Source organism: Triturus cristatus, chromosome 7 (assembly GCF_964204655.1).
Source record: "Triturus cristatus chromosome 7, aTriCri1.1, whole genome shotgun sequence".
In the NCBI taxonomy this organism is placed as follows: Eukaryota; Metazoa; Chordata; class Amphibia; order Caudata; family Salamandridae; genus Triturus; species Triturus cristatus.
Window position 1 is genome coordinate 181,516,185 of NC_140590.1, and position 22,115 is coordinate 181,538,299.

At 42.6% G+C, this 22,115-nt stretch overlaps 1 protein-coding gene across 1 annotated transcript in view; it reads right to left on the reverse strand.

Moving 5' to 3' along the window:
- Positions 1-22,115, reverse strand: part of LOC146809171 (uncharacterized) — a 259,133-nt gene that overhangs the window by 63,459 nt on the left and 173,559 nt on the right. The window contains exon 4 of the mRNA XM_085615961.1: positions 15,277-15,330. Within this exon, the coding sequence (XP_085472087.1) occupies positions 15,277-15,330 (54 nt within the window). The remainder of the gene's footprint in view (positions 1-15,276; positions 15,331-22,115) is intronic.

The window sequence follows — 22,115 nt, forward strand, 5'->3', positions numbered from 1 at the left end:
TCTGCACAAGTAGCCGAATTGGTGGCCTTAACAAAGGCATGCAAAATTGGGAAAAATTGGAGAGTAACCATATTTACAGATAGCCAATATGGTTTCGGGGTTGTGCACGACTTTGGCCAGCTCTGGATACAAAGGGGATTTCTGACTTCTTCAGGATCTCTTATCAGAAACAGTAAAAAGGTAAAAGATGTGTTGGAAGCATTACTATTGCCAAAAGTAATAGCTGTTGTCAAATGTGCTGCACATCAGTCAGGAAATGACTATGTGACGGCCGGCAATACGTACGCAGACCAAATTGCTCAATACTGTGCAAGAAATGCAATGGCAATTAACAGAGAAGTTGAATCAGGTGAAGCCAGCTGCCAACTTATGTTTTTCTCAGTTACAGAAACATGGGATGAGGTTAGATAGTTGCAGGAAGAAGTTGAGGAAAAGGAAATCTGGATAAAGTCAGGTTGTACAAAAAGGACAGAAGACGAAGTGTGGGTGTACTTAGATGACAGACCAGTCATGCCAGATTGCTTACTCTCTCAAATGGCAAGACTATACCATGGGACAACACATATTGGCAGGGATTCAATGATCAGACTATTCAGACAGAGTTGGTACAATCCAAAGTTTATGGTAGTCGCAGAGAGCCTTTGTCAAAGATACTTAATCTGTCAGCAGCAAAACCCAGGCAGAAAGACAGTGGTTAGCTGGGGAAAGATTGGAAAGGCAGAAGGACCCTTCACCAGACAGCAGTTAGACTTCATCGAGTAGCCTCCGTGCAATGGACTGAAGTATGTACTTGTCATAGTGTGCCTGTTCTCGAGATGGGTAGAAGCATACCCCACAAGGAGAAATGACAGTCTCACTGTTGCTAAACTACTGTTGAGAGAGTTGATACCTCATTTCGGTTTTCCAATTACTTTGGAATTAGATAGAGGACCTCATTTTAATAATGAGATAATTTGATTAATCTGTGCTACATTTAATATTCAACAAAAACTCTACTGTGCTTATCATCCAGAGGCTTCTGGCATAGTTGAACAGCTTAACGGCACAATCAAGTCAAGGTTAGGGAATGTGTGAGCATCCACAATGCTAAAAAGGCCAGATGCATTGCCTCTTCTATTGATGGGTCTCAGGAGCATTCCTGACAGGAAGACAGGATTGAGTCCTCATGAAGTGCTCATGGGAAGGGCAATGAGACAAGCATTTATTCCTGGAAATAAATTGATGAATATAACTGATGATCTGGTATTGGACTATTGCAAAGGCTTGGCTGAAATGGTGCGTTCTGTCTCTCATCAGATTGGAGAAGACACAGTTGCCAGACAGCCAGACCAGGCGCATGATCTGAATCCTGGAGATTGGGTGTTAGTGAAGAAACACGCAAGAAAATCGTGTCTATCACCCAGGTAGGATAAACCACGTCAAGTCATACCAGTCACTACTACAGCAGTGAAGTGTGCAGGTTTACCCAATTGGATTCATGCTAGCCATACCAGAAGAATTCCAAGCCCATCTGAAGAACAAGAGCAGCAACTGACCGAATCAGCTGAGACACCAGAATCTGAAGGTTGTGAAGTCGAAGAATCTAAGGTGACAGATTCTGAAAGACAAATAGATGATGAACAACCAAGTACATGTCAAGAAGAGTGGATACCAGTGATTGACGTACCTGAAGCTGTCATTGAAACAAGACGAACGAATAAATTAGAGAGTTAGTAAGGTAGAGAGGAAAAGATAGGGAAAGAAGAACACACTCAGGTAGAAATAAACAAAGCTATTCAGAAACCTGAGCAGGGTGAGATAGAAGAAGAAGAACAAGTTTAGTAGAAGAAGAAATTGAAATAAGACCTGAACAGGACCAGATAGATCTAGAAGAACAGGTTCAGGCAGAAGAAGAACAAACTACAATAAGACCTGAACAGGTGCAGGTAGAAGAAGATCCAAATACAGAAAATACAGAACACAGACAATTAGAAAGGGAAGAAGAACAAAAACAAATTGTGCCCAGACAAATTGAAAATAAAAGAACTTTAGAAAACGACAAAGAAGGAGAAAGAGCAGTTCAGGTCAAAAGAGTTAGGAAAGGTGATAATTGGCCAGGTGGAGTTGAAAGATTAAGATATTACTTAAGGAAGTCAGAGAAGCAACCAGAACAAGTAAATTAAGTTTCAAGTCAAACTAAATCCAAACAGCCAATAGTAAAACTCACCCTAAGAAGTCCAAGACTGAGGATTCTAAACAGAAAATACAAGGCCCCTCAGTAGACCTATGTAATTCTAGCAGAATTTGAAAATTTAGATTTACGTGAGAAATCTGAAAAAGTTCATGTTGCACAGATTGATGACAACAGATTAAGACCACCTTAGAAAAAAAAGAGACTGAATTGTAAATAAAGAAAGAAAGAGAAAATACATTTTCTCAGATTAAAATGGTAGAAGTTAAAGTCACTGAACAACCGAAACGAAGTATGAAACGAAAATGTTTAGGACTTTTGTTTATGTAGTGTTCTATAAGTAATGTTAGTGTGGTTATTTATAACAGTGGGAGTTCCTTTGTTAATGGAAATAAGTAACAAGAATAGTACAATTACTAATGAGAAAGTAGATAGAATAAAGGTAACTAAAATAGAAATAGGGATAGAAGATGAGATAAACTATCATAATGAATCAGGCAACTGATTTGTCTTTAAACGTATTTACTAAATTGTTATTTCAGTACGTTAATAAAATGGAGATTAGTGATTGTTATGTCTGTATGAAACTACCATCATTAGTGTCAGAGGGGGTGATTTATCACCATATACCCTAGCCATATGGTATATCATGTAGCGTTCTATCAAGTTTATTTTATGTAACCGGAAAGCTTCAGTATTTTTATTCAAACTTAGATGTAGTATTTTCAGAACTACATATTAGAAAGAATATGAATCCAGTACTTACTAGTAAAGATGCAAAGTTTATGCGTGAATTTTTCTTAACAATGTGTTCAATAGATATAGCACAAGCACATAAGGATAATCTAGATTATGTAGATTACGTGAAGAAGAAAAAGAGTTGTTGAATTTAGTAGAGGAAAGGAGACAGGATTTAATAAAGAAAGCTGTTGAACAGAAATCTCATGTACCTCCATGGGCTGAGAAAAATGGAATCTATGCAAAGGGTGAGGCTCATGCTGCCATGTCCCTAGACTTTGTGAAAAGGGGAAAATTCTGCCTCCATAGTTTAAAGACAGATTACAATAACATTTTCATTGGTTTCAGTGAATGTGAGCACAACTTCCTAATTTTAGGCGGATGGGGACTAAAAGGGGGAACCAATCCTGTATTTCCAGGAGTTTATTATGTATGCGGGAATAATGCCTATTATAGGTTACCTGCAAGATGGTATGGGAGCTGTTATTTTGGAATAGTTTTTCCAAAGACAGAATCAATGGAATCAATGAAATATCTAATAGACTAACACGGATAAAAAGAGCTAGTTTTTCTGAAATTGTAGGGGATATATTTAGTGCATTGATACCATCAGTTGGAGTCATTCTAAATTCACGTAAAATTAGCAAATTGTCAACAATAGTTGATCGTCTTTCTACTGATACTGCCGGAGGATTCTTGATGATTAATACAGAAATGGTTGCGATAAGGTCTATGGTTTTAAAAATCGTCTTGCTCTTGATATCTTATTGACAAAAGAGGGTGGAGTTTGTGGTATGTTGAAAATTCAACATTGCTGCATTTACATTCCGGACAAAATTAAGGAAATTAAAATGTATATTGGAAATATTACAAGAATGCATGATGATTTGACCCAACTGGAGGTTGACGGTGTATGGGGAAAGTTAACAAAGAGTATAACGTCTATAGGGAATTGGTTTACTAATTTTGAAAAGAGTTTTCTAGGGCAAATAAAATTACCAATAGTTGTGATAATGACAATAGTTCTGACAATAATGATCGCATGTAAATGTTGCAGAAGCAAAAGTAGAAGAAGAATATATTTAGAAAGAGAAGGGAAAGGAAAGAAAGGGAAGAGGGAATACGAAGAAATTCAGCTAGAAGAGATAAAAGTAAAGCTATATAAAAAGATGAAAAATTTGGAAGGGAAAGGAGAAACTGACAAAATAACGGGAAAGAAAAAGGAGCTGAGATACGCTAAAGTTGGCATCTGGGAAGGGATGGGTAATTTTGTGATGGCTTAAAAAATGCCATCAGAGAGGGGATTGATGGAGCAAGGTTTCGTAGAAAAGAGACTTGCTTGATTGCAATCCACTTGTTTAACCTACTAACAAAGTTATTTTTTATTTTTTTATTTTACTGAGTTTTATATAGCGCAAACTTGACCCGCAACGGGTATCAGAGCGCTTTACATAGCACCAGATGCGTTACATGAGGACACATTCATTTTTTTTTTTGTTAGGCACGGGGAGATTAAGTGATTTGCCCAGAATCACAGGATGTACAGCGTCATTGCCAAGACTTGAACCCAGTGCCCCAGATTTGAGGTCGACCGCCATAGCCGTTAGGCCAACTCCTCTCCCCAAGTTATTAAAAAAGTACATAAATAACGCACCACATGAACACGCGGGTTAGTGAAGCTTGCGCATGTGTGTACTAATGCGGATAACAATTAAGATGGACTAATACCGCTTTAAACGGGGAACTGTTGTGTGCATGTGTCAACTGCATCTACGTAGTATGACGATTTAATGCTTGGAGGGAAATTCTGGCGCTTAAGCAGAAGACACTAAAATGGAGTCTTGAAGACTCGCGTGCATGGCATCTGCTTATTTGAAACTAAAACAAGCTATTCAACTAATGCTAATGCGGGGAAAGTATTAATAAGTAAAGGGGAATAGAGTAGAGGTGGGTGGTATACAATGCGACCACTTTATTTGTGAAATTAATACTTGCCTTTCTGGCGTTATCACTAGTGCGTATTTGGGCCTCTCTTGCATAACCGGATTGAATGGAGTGACGCGACGTCTGTGCATGCCCACTGAGTAAAGCCATTATAGTGACCTGGGGCAGGGCACTAGGACCCTGCAGTGGACCATGGGGACCCCAGGGTAACTGGACATCACATCCGATCAAGGGTGTGAGGAGGGGACAGTAGAGGGGACGAGGGAGCGTGGGCAGATGTGATTGCAAGCAGCTCTGCGCAGAGATAGAATAAAGAAACAGATAACTCCTACCTGTGTCCTGTGTCTCTGTGTCTCTGTGGGAACGTGGGGACACGACAACTGGTGATCGAAGGCGGGATTCACCCACAGAGAAAGCAGAAGGAAGCTGAATCGTCGTCCTCCCTGAAACAGGCGTGACGAACCAGGAGCCCACCCTGGTCCGCTGGACGACAGGAGAACAATCGCGACGATTGTGCGATCATCGCGCCATCCCCGATCCGAAAGGAGCAAGGAGCCCACCCTGGTCTGAGGGAAATAGCGAAGCAAGCAGCCACGCGGGAACCCACCTCGGCCGCGGAAAAGCGAAGCGGTAAGAGCGCTGAGGCAAGAAGAAAAAAAATTAGGCGTCCGCCCGTGAGGCGAAGAGAGAGAAGCGCCAGCACCGGAGCGTGCATAAATAGAATTAAACGAGGAAAGCGCACGTAGTTCAAAGGAACTATCGCGAGAGCGGCGGCCATCTTAAAGTCAGGCTAAACAGACCAATAGGAGCAGAGAACAGAGCGGCGGCCATTTTGAGAGGTCAGGCATACTTAGAAGATAGAAACATCGCGAGACTATGGCGGCCATTTTCAAGTCAGGCAAAACAGGCCATTAGGAGCAAAGAACAGTGCTGCGGCCATTTTGAAGTCAGGCAACCATTGAAACCAATAGGAAAACACAGAAAGAGAGGGAAAAGGGCATAAAAGAAGAGAAAAACAGAGAATCAAAGCAGGATACAGTGAAAACAAAGGGGCAAATAAAGAATTAAAGGGGGAAAAAAAAAGAAAAGGGTAGAAGGACCAGAGAAGGAAAATGAGCGGCAATGATGAGAAGACGAGCACGCAAGCTATATTCCGCAGGCCTCTACTGTTCAGCCTATCGGAGCCACAAGCGGGCATCCGGTGGGAAAGATGGATCAGGAAATTTGAGCGCTACATGAGCGCCACAGACATACCGAATACCAAGCAATTGCACCTGCTTCTAAATCTTGCAGGGGATGAAATAGAGGATCTATTGTTAACATTCCCCGACGATCAAACTGCAGATTACAAGGGAGTGATAAAGTGTCTCACTCAGAAATTTGACCCCCAACGAAATGTTGATTTTGAGAGATACACATTTAACACTGCATGCCAACAAGGAGAAGAGAGCCTAGATGACTTTGCAACGAGACTGAGAAAACTGGTCACATACTGCGAGTTTGACAAATTTGACAATGAACAGGCAATAAGACTGCGCATCATCGAAGGTTGTCAATCGGTGGAGTTCAGAGCACGCATTCTGAAGGAACCAACGACACTGGAAAAGATATTGACGATGGCTCGCACGGAAGCAAGGGCCACAGGGAACTCCAAAAAGAAGGAATTCCAGGCGCAGGCCCTACCAAAGAAAGGCCAACAAACATGCTACCGGTGCGGCCTCGAATTCCCACATGTTGGTGCCTGCCCAGTCATGGGTCAAAAAGGCAGAAAGTGCAACAGGGACAACCATTTTTCAAGCACGTGCATGACCAGACAATTCAGAAGTGAAAGAGGCAGAACAATGAGACGAAGGATGACCAGCAACAGGTACGCACGACACATGGAAACGGCAAATCGCAGCTCCTCTGATGAAGCAGAAGAAACGGCAGCCCCTGTGTCGGAAGCAAGACTATATCTCATGTCAGACGCACCAAGAGAAGAAAAAGAGACAAAGCACGTTCATCTTGTGGAAAAACAACAAATAAAGAAGACAGCCAATGTGGACATCGGTGTAGGGAGCCACCAAGCTAAGTTTGTGCTTGACAGTGGAGCAACATGCAACATCATGTGCATGTCAGAATACCAGAAAATGAGAGTGTAACCACAGCTATCACCGTCAACAGTGGATGTGTTAACTTGGGGTTCAAAAGACCAGTAGAAAATATGGAAAAATTCACGGAGATTTTAACATACAAAGACAGATCCTACCAAGAGGAAACACACGTGCTCAAAGGGGACATCCCAGCCCCATGCCTGCTAAGCAACGTGACGGCACAGGTGATGGGGCTACTAGCAATGACATACCACATGTCGGAAACGAAAAACATCCTACAAGAATACCCTGCTATACTGAAAGGTCTTGGTAAGCTGAAAGGGAAACAAATAACATTACACATCAATGAAGCAATCAAGCCGGTGGCTCAGCATCATAGACGAGTACCAATACATCTCCAACCACAAGTTGAAGAGGAAATAACCAGCTTACTGGCACAAGACATAATTGAACCTGCTGAAGGACCAACGCCTTGGGTGTCTCCGATTGTGGCAGTTCCTAAGAAATACACCTCAAAGATCCGGATCTGTGTGGCCATGAGGATCCCAAATACAGCAATCGCAAGGGAACGTCACCCGGGGCCACACCTGAATGACATGATAAGCTGCCTCACTGGAGTGTGCCGATTCTCGAAGCTGGACTTGTGCAAAGGATACCATCAGCTAGAACTGGCTCACCAGTCCAGATACATCACGACATTCTCCACACACCTGGGTCTGTTCAGATATAAGCGACTAAGCTTCGGAATCTCGTCGGCAGTGGAGATATTCCAGGAAACAATACGGCAAGTGATCAGGCCGGTGCGGAACAGCCTAAACTACAGTGATGAAATGTTGGTATTTGGAAAAACAGACAAAGAGCATGACGCAGCGTTGCGTCAAGTGTGCACACAACTGGAGCAAGCAGGCCTAACATTAAATGGAGAGAAATGCGAGCTGGGGAGAGGGGAACTAGTGTTCTTCGGGCACATTTTCTCCAAACAAGGGATGAGGCCAGATCCCAGCAAGGTTGAAACACTGAAAAACGCAAATTCTCCGACGGATGTTGTGGAAGTAAGATCATTCCTGGGCCTCGCTAGCTACTGTGAGCGGTACATACAGGACTTCGCCACAGTGAGCACACCACTAAGAGAACTGACTAAATAAGGGCAGAAGTTCATCTGGTCCCAGGAATGCAACAAGGCATTCAAGGAAATAAGACAAGCAGTGATGACGGTGGAACATCTGGCCTACTTTGATCCATTACTCTGCACTGAACTGACTGTCGACGCCAGCCCAGTAGGACTAGGAGCAATTCTAGCGCAGCATCTGCCAGGGAGAGACTCACAAAGGAAAATTGTTGCGTATGCAAGCAAAAGCTTAACAGACATTGAAAAAGCATACTCGCAACCAGAGAAGGAGAGCTTAGTAGTAGTGTGGGCATGTGAACACTACCACATGTTTATCTACGGGAAGTCATTCACAATCATAACTGACCACCAGGCGCTAGTGACGATCTATGGCAGCCCGTCAGCCAAAATGCCACCCGGGATTGAACGCTGGGGCATAAGATTAATGGACTATGATTTCACGATTGTGCACAAGCCAGGGAAAGAACACAATCCGGCAGACTACATGTCGAGACACCCATTACCGCAGGTCCACGAGAAGACATCAATGTCAGAAGAATACCTCAACTTCGTACTGAAACAAAACACCCCGGCGCCGATAACACTACTAGAGCTAGCAAGGGAGAGCAAGGGCAATGCCACGCTGCAAATGGCCATGGAGATAACGAGAAAGAAGAGATGGAGGCACGCCAACAATAATTGCACCTGGGGAACAGGAGTATGCAAGGAAGAAGTGCTAGCTCTCAAGAAGATCAATGAGGAACTGTCCGAAACGGACACAGGGATAATGATGAGAGGGACGAGAATCGGGATACCAAGCTCACTCCAGAGGCAACTGGTCAATCTGGCTCATGAGTCACATCGAGGTGTAGTAGCTACTAAGAAACTACCAAGAGAGAAAGTATGGTTCCCCAGCCTAGATCGCATGGTAGAAGAAACCATATCGACATGCCACCTCTGTTAAGTGACAGGACCACCGGCTAGGCATGAGCCACTACAAATGTCCGAACTTCCAAGAGCGATGTGGACAACATTAACAGCGGATTTCTTGGGGTCCCTGGACACAGGCAACTACCTGCTTGTTGTCATCGACGAATAATCACGGTTTCCGATAGTACGACAGGTCTCATCGACATCAGCCACAGCAACACTACCGATATTGGACGACATTTTTGCAGCATGGGGTTCACCAGAAACACTAAAAACAGACAATGGCTCTCCATTCTCAGGAGAAGATTTCCGCAGATTCATGGCCTATCTAGTGAGAAACCACAGGAAAATAACACCCCTGTGGCCTCAAGCGAATGGAATGGTTGAGAGGGTCATGGGGAACATCAAAAAGCAGTTTAAAGGGCAAAGCTAGCGCAGATATCACTTAGCCAAGCGCTGTGCCAAGTACTATGTGATTACAGAAATACACCCCACAACTCCACAGGAAGGTGCCCAGCGGAGCTAGTACTGGGAAGAACGAGTCGGACGAGGCTACCGCAAATAGAAGCAACCGTGCCACCAGGATGGGTTTGCGAACAATAGTTGGACTGATTTTAATGACATGTAGGCATGGTGTGATAGAGCTTCCCCCTTGCCTGCCCAATCATATTTCGTATTTTTCCGATATTGAAACTTTAGTGGGTGGAACATGAAGAACGAAAGGTATAATTAAGGAAGCTTTAGTTAGTTAATTAGCTATGCTATGCTGGAGAGATGAAGAGGATGCTGTATTTGCTGCGGGAGATGCTGTCGCTGGGAGAGATGCTGTGAGATGCTGATGAAGAGCCGAATGCAGAACCTGAAGCAGAACTTTCTATCCTAATTTAATTGGGTTAGATCAGAAGATCGCGGAAGAATCTTGAGGATGAAAGAGTGTCAGAGAGGGGTGCGGCGCAATCATCGGTATTCTAGAGAGGTCAACTATCCTGTCCAGAATCCTGTCCTGACGTCTTTGTCTCCTGACCTTTCCCGGGCGACCCTTACCAGCCCTTTGGCCAGGGGGTTGGTCTTTCACACCATCCTTGGTAAGTATAATTTCTTGTTATTTTGCAGATGTTCTTTTCTCTCTGTCCTCCCCTTTCTGAGTATTGATTATTGTATGAGTCTGAGGTAAATGTTTTTCTTTGGATTTAATTAATTGAATTTTCTCTCCTATCAATGATGGTGACTGCACTGTATTTTGAAATGGTTCACATGCATTTAATGTAGATAAAGATTTAAAACTTTCCTGAGTCTGTGGTTATTTACTCCAAAGAATAGAAAAGTTAGAATAAAGTTAATTATCATTTATCACCATCAACTAGTTCAACTAATGGTCCATCGATCAGAGGAAATAACTTTTTGATCAGTGAAAGGGTTAGTTAGAGATGAACATAAGTATTAAATAACTAATCCTTAACATTGTGAAAATTACAAACTTTGACACCAGCGGTTTACTCAACTGTGTGCTTATGGGCCCAGGTGAGTATATGGTAGTGGAGTATCTGTTGTCGTTGAACCGCTGGATCAGTACAAGGAGCCATTTGAGTTCAGTCTGAAAGTGGAGACATGCCAAAGGAAAAATAGCTAGTTGATGCCATCTGGAGAAGCAGTGCTTAGTTTGAGCCGGTGGTTTCCGGTGCTCGGCACTGGCACTTAACTTCCTCAAGTTCTGGCACTTATAACAGTTTGCTACATGGTGGTGCTGTTTGTCTCATTTAGAGATAAGGCCAACAGCAGATGTTTAATAACTGAAAATACATTAAAAATTAGCAATACCTACCACCCAGACCATTTTGATAGCTTAGGATGGCCTATAATAGGCTCAATTGTCACACTTGCAGGAGTGCATTAGTTATGCTGATAGTGTCATTGACAGCACTGGCAGGGGCTTTGGGTTGTGCAAGCTGCAGTGGCCTCCTGATGAGGGCCCTGACACTTTTGTTTTTTAAATAAATTAAACTCTGAGGAGAAGGGATGTCTGGGACATTCATCCAATCAGAACACTGTGCGACCAAAATGCTTCTGGGCGGGATAAACATAAGAAGGAGGAAAGGCTACCAATTAGGAGCAGAGGAGTGAGATAGAAAACGAATCTATCTAATCATGACCAAGTGGCTGACCCAAAGCCCACACTACGTACATGTTATATATTAGAACAGGTCTGGCTACAGAAAGCTAACGCTGTTCGTATTCAAGACCTAAAAAAGGAAGTTATCAGTAATTACACAAAAGTGCCGATTGAGAATATGAAGGCGGTCCTTGTGGGTTGTTAGTGCCCCTGTTTAAATTGAGTTTAAAATTGAGTTTTACACAGATAATCAGTGTGTGCTGTGATTGTCTGTTAATGATTACCTCAGTTCTTCATATAATCTATAAATTAATTTTGATATTGTATTCTTACTGATAACAGTTAGCTGAATTTGATATAAGCAACTGTCAGACATTTGCTGGACAGACTCTGCTTATACATTATTCCTTATCACAATACTTTTACCCTTACCTTTGAGCTGCCTCGAAAAAGCTTGTCATGTACTGCAAAACAATGCGTTTGAATAACTTTGATACAGTCAGTGTAGATATCAGAAGAGAGGGAGAGAAAGCTTTTACTTGCTATTTGCTGAGCATATTAAAAAAATTAATGATCTCACACCAATCAAAGTTCAAACTGTTGTTGCCAACATTTCTTTTAATGCTGAAGTCCATTTGATCATATTTCCCACCTTACTGAAGATTGGGAAATCTGTAGAAGTTCATCATATATACCATTAAGGCAACTTCTGAGCACTTGGGAAAAACACATGTACCAACTGAATGTAATGGCCATAGGCAACATAACAGAGTGCAATGGTGTTGAGGTTAGTTTTTTCACTGTATGTTTGCTAGCCTTTCGTTCTAAAAGAATTTGAAAGATTTCCCTGGAACAGGAAATAGAGTGTTTTGTCCGTTTTTAGGTCGAGCATCAGCACACAGACGCTAATCACTCTACAGAGTGTAATCTGGCATGCTTCTTGCAACTGGCTAATTTGAGCGTTGTTTTTTGTTCCCTTGCTCCTTATTAGCGATCCGATACATCATTTCTGGTTTTTCACGAGGAGCATAGGCCACTTACCGTTCCCATACACTAATTAGTGTCATTTGGGGAATACTTGTTTATTTAATTTAATGCTAGTGTGTGGCATTTTCACTTTACTAAAGCTAGCTGCTGCCGCTTTTATTTGTTTATGCCCGGCTGTGCATGGCACGGTTTCGATTTACGTTCAGCTCCTGACTGCTTTTGGTGAAAAGTGTGTTTTGGCTGTGAGTTGTATTTAGAAATTTATAGTATGCAGCACTTTATTTTTTTATGAGTGGCCTGCGCACGTTGTGTTACTTAGGCTCCGATTAGATGAGAGGAAGTGAAATGGTGGCAAATCGGGGCTCAGAGTAGTAATATTTTGGTGTGCAGCTGCCAGACCGTTGTGTGTCATGTGGAAGTGGATGGAGCAGGGCTACACTCTTAAAGTAACAGCTGTGAAGTTTACCCGTGCACTGGTGAAGCCCTTCAATCCTGTTTTATCCCTAACATTTTTAGGTCTCGCCTAGCTATTGCATAGCAATCGCTATGCGAGACTCTAGTAAGGGGCTCCCAAAAGTGCTCCCAAAAGTGGATTGCATAGCGAGCACGCGCACAATTACGTGCATTGTGCCGCCATGCAATCCACTTTTGGGAAGCGCTTCAGCCCACTGGCGCGTGCACCTACTTCAAGAGGGCCGCTCCTCCGCCTGGAATGTGCTCCCCGCCCCTTGCCGCTTCAAAGCCTGCGTTTAGCGAGATTAAAGTGACACTTCAATCTGGGCGCAAGACTGACGTACAGCAGCGCACGGGGAGCTCGAACCCACGGGAAGACACACGCTACTTTTGTCTTCCTTGTTAATATTGCAACACGCTACTATGAAAAGACGTAAATTATGTATTCATACCGTACAGCTGTTGCCCACAGCATCCTTAGAACTCTCTAAGTCAGCTGACCACGTGTGTCGTCATTGGTAAGGCCTGCGGTGAAACCCATCAAATTTCATATAGCGCTCCGACGCCTGCTCACTGAAAGCCCCCACTAAATTCTCGCTGCACCTCAGACTGCTTAGTGCGCAAGTTCACCCTGGAATGTACTCGTAAATTTAAAGTGCTTTTTAAGGGTTGCGTTTCAGTTTACCTTTGTGGCTGCCAACTGCATTTCATATATTTAATTACGCGATTTGGGCTTCTGTCATTTTACCAAAACCTTGAGCAAACACCATGTCACCCAGTGAATCCAAGTTCTCCTCTTTGCAGTGTTATTGGAAGGATTTTAGGGGCTCAGGGAAGACCTATTTTAGGGGCCCCTGTTTGGAACAACTTTGATTTTTTTATTACTCATTTTTGCAGACTGAAGTCTATGTTGGCTAGCAATATTGAATTATATGTTAACGGTTAAGATAACAAGCATTGGCATAGCCAATAGGTCTCGCTTTTGGGACCTTATAAGTATTTAGTTATGCAACTGTTGCATGGCTAAACACTTATAAGGTCCCAAAGGCGAGACCTATTGGCTATGCCAATGCTTGTTGTCCTTGTAGTTTGCTTCTTGTACAATGACTTTCACACTGCAATTAGGAAAATAGTTTTTTTTTTTACGAAACTGACACTGCTGAACGGCTCCATCTAAGAGAAGTGGGAAATTATGGCATCAATATTGCCTGAATCCCGTATCTCCTTGTTTGTATCATTTCATTACCATCTGCTCTCCCTGTTTCCAACAAAGGTACTTATCTTGCAGATGGGATGATCTCTGCACTTGCACGCAGTCATCAATCTGAAATATTGTTAATGGGTGTCCATTTTTTTGACGTGCAGAGGGAAAGGTAAAGCCTTCCTTGGTCTAAACAGGATCGATCTGTTGCAACAATTTAAATAAGTGTGGTATTGATTAGGCATGTTGAATAAATCAATGTGCCACAATGAGTAAGAGAATTCGGTTTCTGAAGTACATGATACCAGTTGCTTTATGCATTGCAGTTTTTACGTTCTTTCTATAGGTGCTTGTTCCTGAAGTGCTGTCACTTTCATTGTTATCCTCTCACACGGCCCTCTCTCTGAAGTAGGTGTTTCTCATAAATTTGAATTTTTTCATTGTTGTTTACCTATGGAACTCGCCCCTTTTCGTTTGCCACTTCTAGTTTAGTACCTTTGTTTTGTGGCAGTTAAAAAACTTGTCAGTGCTTAGTGTTACCTTTAAGGATCAAGTCACAGCCAGAGATGTTCACAAGTGCTTGACATAGTGGCAGCATAACCACAGCAAAAATCCATTCATCTATCCCCATAAACAGATAATTTGTTGCTGTTGCAGAACTACTGTCTTTTCAGCAATAACAGAACAACACATACAGGGCCATTCAATTGGGTAATTGTTTGGATTCATTTGCAATGCATGGGTTTTCGCATTTTAGAAACTTTCACCTATTGGAATTGTAAATGACAATGCCTTTTATTATTGCAGGTTTTTTTCCAACGCATAAATAAAAAGCATTATCATTTACAAAACCAATAGCTCAAAATCTCACAATTGCGAGACCTATTTCATTGCAAATGCTTGTTAAGATCTTATGGCCCTTTGCCCAGATGCCGTTTTTCAATGAATAGGACTTGAAAGATGCCCTTATTCAATGCTAAACCAAGGGGGAAACAACCTTTGCAACGCATCGCTTACAAAGCATGCGTTTACAAAGCAAGTCGTTACAACGATGCGTTGTTAAATCGCATGCCATTACAACGCAAGTCGTTAGAACGACTTGCGGTACAGGGCAGAAGGAAAATCCAACACCTTCCCTACTGTTGCACACACTGGAGTTGGAATAATAAATGATACTATTCCAAACTCCAGCGCCCCCCCTACCGCAAGTCGTTGTCACGACTTGCATTGTAATACCGTGCAATGTAATACGTTGTTGCAACGACTTGCGTTGTAAACGCATGCGTTGTAAAGAGTGCTATTCAACCAAGGTGGTAATTTTAGGGCCTGGTTGATCTAGGCTTGTCTCTCTCTGATAAGGCTCCATCTAGAGACTCTTTGTAGTTATTAAGAAAAGAGAATTCACATTCACACAGAGTGGGCCCCAAAAGCCCCACTGCTGAACTTCAGTGAGAAGGCCACATTGGGGGTCTGTAGCATGATAATTGAGGACAACAAAAAACGTTATTTATAAGCATAGGCTGGAGAAGAGAAGGTGCTTACCCTTTGCGTCCCGTCCAGCATCAGCGGAGTCAGACGATCTATACGGAGTGGAACCTACAACAAAGGAAAGTGGTTTGTATTGTAAGGATGAGGTATAGAAAACACAGCAGTCGGCCTGAAATAAGAAAATATGTCATCATTTCAAAGATAAACTGGGAAACGTTTGGGCCAAAGCATGCTTACATTATACCTTTTCAATATGCTCTTGACAGTACCAAACTAAGGCTCACAGAGGGGGCCTGTGGGGGATTGTGTCTCAGGTGCTCCATGTCATGTATGCCTCCTTCAGCCTTTCCTGGAAATTTTATTCAACAGCACTTTGCATGCTGGGTACTAAACGTCCCTAACAATGAGGACATCAAAAATACAAGCAGCAGAATGCAAATTGATGATGGCTATGTCATCATGATTGACTGTAGGTTATACAAGTGACATGAGGCCTCGTGACAGACATAAGTGAGGCTAGATTGCATTTTAGGTTTTCTAAATACTTGGTACTTTGCAGCTCACATTCAGCAGAATTCCATAGAAGAAAGCCACGTGCATTGATTTTAAAATTATATGTAGAAGCAACACTTCCTGAAAGGCATAAAACTGCATTCAAATCTACCCCAGAAGACAAACCACACAAAACTCAAGAAAATAATAAAAATAATCAGAACCTGAGCAAAAACAGATAAAGTCTCCCAAAATAATTGTAACAAACTTTCCCATTTTGCTGGACACATAATTTGCTGACCACAGATGTCAATCAAACACTTTGAGGTGCCTGCCACACGGTGCAGGGATGTGTAAAAACTTCGATTGCACTGTGCTGCAGGCGGTTGTGAACCGCGGCACAAGCTCCCATTGTAAAATAAACGTTTGTGAACGCACAATGTGCGATCACATCCTAATTGCGGTGTCTGGACCGTCAACCGGAGGTCGGACGGTTCTGTGTCCACGGCGACGTCGTCAGAGGCAACTCCGACCAACATTGTAATGAGGCCCTGAATATTTTCAGAGGGAGATCCCATTGACATGAAAGGAGATGATACATTGTTTGTTGGGTGAGCAATGTTTTCAGACCATGTGATCTCTTAGATGTCTCTGGGAGGTATTTTGCTTGTTTAGAGGGTGAAGACGAGTCCAAAGAGGCAACACTCTCTAGGTTTGACATTTCAAATTGAGAATGGTTTTGATGGCTAATCTAATCACTAGGATTATAGCTGTAGTGACTCAGATAGGGGTCTACAAAGAGATGGTTCTTAATTGATGTGATTTCAACAATGGATTCAAGCCCAAATTTACTAAAGCCCAGTATTGTGTTGGACAATACTAGGTGAATCTGACCCCCAGTGTATGTCAATACTGGACTGGGATACTGTGCTGCTCTACAAACAACCATTTATTTTTGTGACCTGTGGCTTTGTTTTTTTCTTTTCCTTCTCTTTGATTAAAAACACTCCTCTATTTCATTTTTGCTGTGTTATTCCTTGGCGAAATAGCTGTATCACAGATTTCCTTTGTTTTGGCTTTTGGTTCTGTGTGACTTTGCCTACCCATACATGAGGGGTTTTTAATTTGACAACAGTATGTTGACTTTGTATTTTTTTTGCCTTGCCTAATGATCTCACTGGGCTTTGGGTTTAACAATATTATTGCATGTTATTGGTTGTATATGTTATTTTACAAGAAACTTGTTATTTCAGGCCCCCATGTGGTTGCATTTTTCCTTGGCTTCATCATTCATTTCCTATGGATAGGATACCCTTCCCATTGGTAGTGATCCAGATCAAGTTCCCCGAGCCTTTGACAGACGCTGATGAGAAAGATGTAACAAAGGGATTTTCAACATGTAATTCCTTGTTACATAAGTGTACAAGGTTAGTGCAGAATACTGCCGGGGCAGAGGGACCGTCACCTAATTCCAAATGAGATGCTATGTTACTTCATTGTAGTTTATAAGTCTCACATAAACACACAATCCCTAGGCCCGTAGCCAGTCTATAGACTCAATAAAAAAAAGTCTGATGTAAAAGGCCGAGAATGTTTTTCCAAAAGTAAGAGTTATCTTACATTTTGATGAAATGTCAGACTTTTCCAACATTCACAAGGATTTCCCTGTATATTTTAATGCGTAGTGTAGAAGCCGTATTTCTTATGTGATACCAAATGCTGTAAGCATCCAGGCCATGTTAAGTTGACATGAGAATCATGGCACAAGATGCTTGTACTTTCCCCTTTCCTTAGAGACTCAGTTTTAGTAACGCAAGGCTTGCTGAAAGAAAAAACACATACGTGGCAAAAGAAGATGCTCGCTTCCACAATGAATGTTTTGGCATATCACATTTCGCAATGTTTTTGGGCACTGTTATTATGTTGCAATGATTATCTCCAAAGGACCAGAATAGATATCGTACTGTAGGGTGAAAAGTCCCAAAAAGCTGCCCTTGTGGGGCATGTGGTCAGCAACAGTAGACTTAGGGCCTTACATGGTAAAATTACACTATAGGCCCATAATTATTGGACAATGAATTGTGCTTAAGTTGTGCTACGTATGATATGATGCTGCATCATTTTGCGGTTTGGGCCTACATAAACTATCACATACGTCACATCATCGGACATTCAGTTTCTATGCTGCCTGTCTCCGTGCCGCAATTACTCTGTATTGTTTGTTGGTCTCCAATAAACTCTGCTATCTTCTGTGCTGACAGAGAACTGTATTTGTGGTATTATTTCTTATTTCATTTTCAGCATCCACATAGTCTCACATAAACACACAATCCCTAGGCCCGTAGCCAGTCTATAGACTCAATAAAAAAAAAGTCTGATGCAAAAGGCCGAGAATGTTTTTCCAAAAGTAAGAGTTATCTTACATTTTGATGAAATGTCAGACTTTTCCAACATTCACAAGGATTTCCCTGTATATTTTAATGCGTAGCTTTTGCACACCCCAAGAAAAGCCTGCAGGCATAAAAGTGATAAATATGTCTGAGAACTCAATAACTCTTTCCATAGGACTTTTAAATTTAAAGGAAATTTTAGACTTTTCTGACATTTACAAGAATTTCCTAGTATACTCAAATGTGCAGTTCTTGCAAATGCACAGAAAGTGACAAAAAGTGCATTAGCATATGTGACTTTTATTTCGCCACAGAGAAGAAATATTTTTCTTTGGAGATGCCCCTTTTCCTACATCTTTGGTGAATAAAACAGAGTTTCCACCTAAATCCTATCCTGAAACGTACAAGTTCCTGCACTTGTGAATATGTCCTTGCCCGTCAGTGACCGATTGAGGCCGGGCTGGGCCCACTCCCTTTGCACCTGGATCCGGTATTTAGTGTGGACGTTGTTGGGTTGTACGAAGTATTTAGTATTAATTGTGGGGTATTTCTTTATTTCTTATTCTGTTTTTGCTTGCCTCCATTATAAGTGCAACAGGTGTTAAGTAACTCATTAATATGAGTAAGAGGAAGGCCGAGGGTAGGTTGGTGGGGACTCTTGATTACCTAACAAGGGCAGAGACAGTAATTAATCACAAGATACTAGCCGTGGAGCGCAGACTATCTTTGGAACCAGCCCCAATGTTACCTCCTGCACAGCCTCTTGATGTGCAGGTTAACACTAAGAATATTGGGTCTGGTAATTGCTCCCCGGTGGGTCCAGTATGTTTAACATCTAGGTCCGGGATCACAGATCCTTCGTTAATTGTAAGTAGCCCTTCTAGCCCAGCTATGGTAACAACTCGGGTGAAACAAAAAGTTACTGGACCCAAAGCCAGAGAACCGCCCTGTAAGAAAAGGAAAGGACGGTGTCCTAGTAAGTTAAGTGCTCCTAAGGCTGTTCCCGGTAACACAGGGGCTCAATCCTGTGGGAATTCTACTGCCTCTGTAAGCACCTCACAATTGCAACCTATGGCCCAGCAGAATTTTGAGCTATTATGTTCTCTTCTTAGGGAACAGTTAGTATCTCTTATTCAACCTGCCCTGGAAAAGTTAGAATCAGTGGTGGTAAGGCTTAATTGCATTGAAGCTAATCTGATAAGTAAACATTCATTAGCCGTATCACTACCCGAACAGAATTCTAAGGAAGTGGCTAGTCACGTAGGTGAAGGGGCTCTTGATAGTCATTATGACCTAAGTTCTCAAGTAGTTATTTCCCACGATCCCATAGTGACCAGGGATCACTCAAATCGGTCTATGGCCCCTCCCAATACTGTTAGTAGGCCTTTGACCGAACAGCAGTCAAGGGGGAATACGCTAAGGCCTGTTGCCCAAGGAACAGAGGATCCTGATGCGTTAATAAGTTTACATCTTCCTCCGGAAGCTACACCCTACACAGTTATTCTAGCTAATGTTCCAACACTTCCAGAAGGGTCTAGGGAGCATTGGTCTAATCTCAAAAATAAAGCTCTGTACTGTCTTGGGAACAAATTCGGGGCTAGTAAAAGTTTGTTTGAGGAATTTAAAATGGTTAGGCGGGTAAAATGGGTTGGCCACTCTCAAAAGTCTATGGCAGGGGATTGTGTGGTATTGAGTTTTAGGTCCCCGCTATTGGTAGAACATATACTAGAGATGGCCTCCCATTATGCTCCCACCCCCAATGAGATCATGATTTTACCCCTAGGTTACTTCTACAGACCAGCAAGGGCCATGCTTAACAGACAGCACCGTGCCCTGCATAATGCTCCTCAGCAGGGCTTGCAGCCTATTGAGTCTATTATGTTACACAATCGTTTCTCCGCCCTATCTACCCTGGAGGATAATGACTGACTGAGGGATAGTAATGCTCTCCCTTGGTCTGGCGCAACAGGGGGTTTAGTACCATCATGTTGGGAGTCATTAGTCCAAATAAACCCATTGGCTCAAGGAGAAGAATCTGTTTTAATTTTAAGCCCCACATATGAAGGTTTACCCAGTGCCTGTCCTGTTTCCCATTCTAATTTGGCAAACCAGGCAGTGAACAAAAAAATTGGTTGCCATAATGTTACCATTTCCTCTTGGAACATAGCCGGATTACACTCCAGATTGGCTGTACCCGATTGGGTGGTTTTTGCCGACCAGGCAGACATATGGTGTTTCCAGGAGACCTGGTCGGTAGATCCCATATTCCGTGTAGGGTTTTTGAACTTCTTCAAACCAGCCGTTAAGGGCCCTAGAGGTAGACCGGTGGGAGGCTTGGCTATATGGGTACGTCAATGCGAGGGCATTTCAGTCGCGGAAGTTCCGATTGAAAACCCTGATATTCTGGCCATCAGGGTTACCTTCACAAGGGGCCTTAATATCCTCATTATAAATATCTATGTGAGGGGTCTTCCAGGTGGTAAATGTTCCCCGACAGTTCTTCTTCTGGAACAATTACTTTGTACAGTGCCCATAGATGGTCATAGGGTGGTGACCGGTGATTTTAATACATGCTTCGAGCCCCTGGGCGATGATGACGGGAAACTGTCTGAGGTTGAGGACTCCGTGTGGGGAATCCCCCAGCTGGAATTAAAACCCATAAGGAAATGGACCCAAGCAGCCTTATATGTGAAGGGTTTATGCCTTGAAAAGGGTTTGAGGGCTGCCAATGGCAGAACGAAATCGGACAGGTCTGGGAAGATGACATTTAACAATGGTAGAAGTGGGAGCAGAATAGACTATATCTTGGTTAATTGTGAGTTGTGGTGGTGACTGACAGGTTAGAAAGTGACCACAACCCCTTGACGTTGTTATTATCAGATAGTAGCTTCACTGGCTCCCCTATTGATGATGGTAGTATTGTGCAAGCGCATGCTATGCTGACTAATGACCAGAGAAGGGTTTGTTGGCCAAAGATTGTTTCTAATTCGAATGCACGGGCTGCTATTAGGAATTTGGTTAGTATAGCTATGAATAAACTGACCAGATGTGAGTCCAAGGAAGGGATTAAGTGTAGCATCCTGGGTATTCATAGAGAACTATTTGTGGGGCTCAAATCCCTTTTTATTAAAAGCATCCCTGCCAATGGTAAAACCAAACCTCTGAGGGAAAATTCCTGGTATGATGTAAGTTGTAGAGAGTCTCGCAAAGCTTTATTAACAGCTATCAAATCTAGGCTACCAGATAGCATTAGGAGTTGTAGAGTTGCGTATAAATCTGCCCAAACAAAAGCTAAGAAAAATTGGGATGAAACTCACTGGAGCGAGTTATACGAGGCATGTGAGGGTAGAAATATGTACCAATTTTGGCACCTCCTCAAATGGGGCAGGAACCTGCAGGATATGACCCCGGTAACTTATGTTGAACCTGAACAGTGGGTCAGCTTTTTCGAAAATCAGTTTAAGTCCAGGGATAGGCTAGAAGTTGTTACTTGGTCATGTAGCGGTGAAGAAGTTTTACAGTTTGCTCCCAGTGAGGTAAAGGCAATCTTGAAATCTCTTCCGAGTGGTAAAGCCCCGGGACCTGACTGTATTCCCGCAGACATATTTAAGCAGGAGCAGGACCTATGGGTCCCTTATCTGACCATTCTAGCTAATGCCCTGGCTAGTGGAGCAACGGTTCCGGATTCTTGGTTCGGGGTAGAGATATTGCCGATCTATAAGAAAGGTGATCGCTCTGCCCCGGCCAACTATCGCCCGATCAGCCTTATAGACGCTGTTCAAAAAATTATAGCTCGTCTGTTACTGGGTCGTATTCAGAGTTGGATCTCTGAAACTGACATTTTAACACCTTTACAGGCGGGCTTTCGAACGCATGTCAGAACCATTGACCATGCTTTCAGGTTTATTCTTTTAAATTGGAAGGAAGTATATCTTGGGGGTGGCATGCTTTTTGCAGCCTTTGTGGACCTAAGGTCTGCATTCGATTCTGTCCCAAGGCTCAAACTGTGGG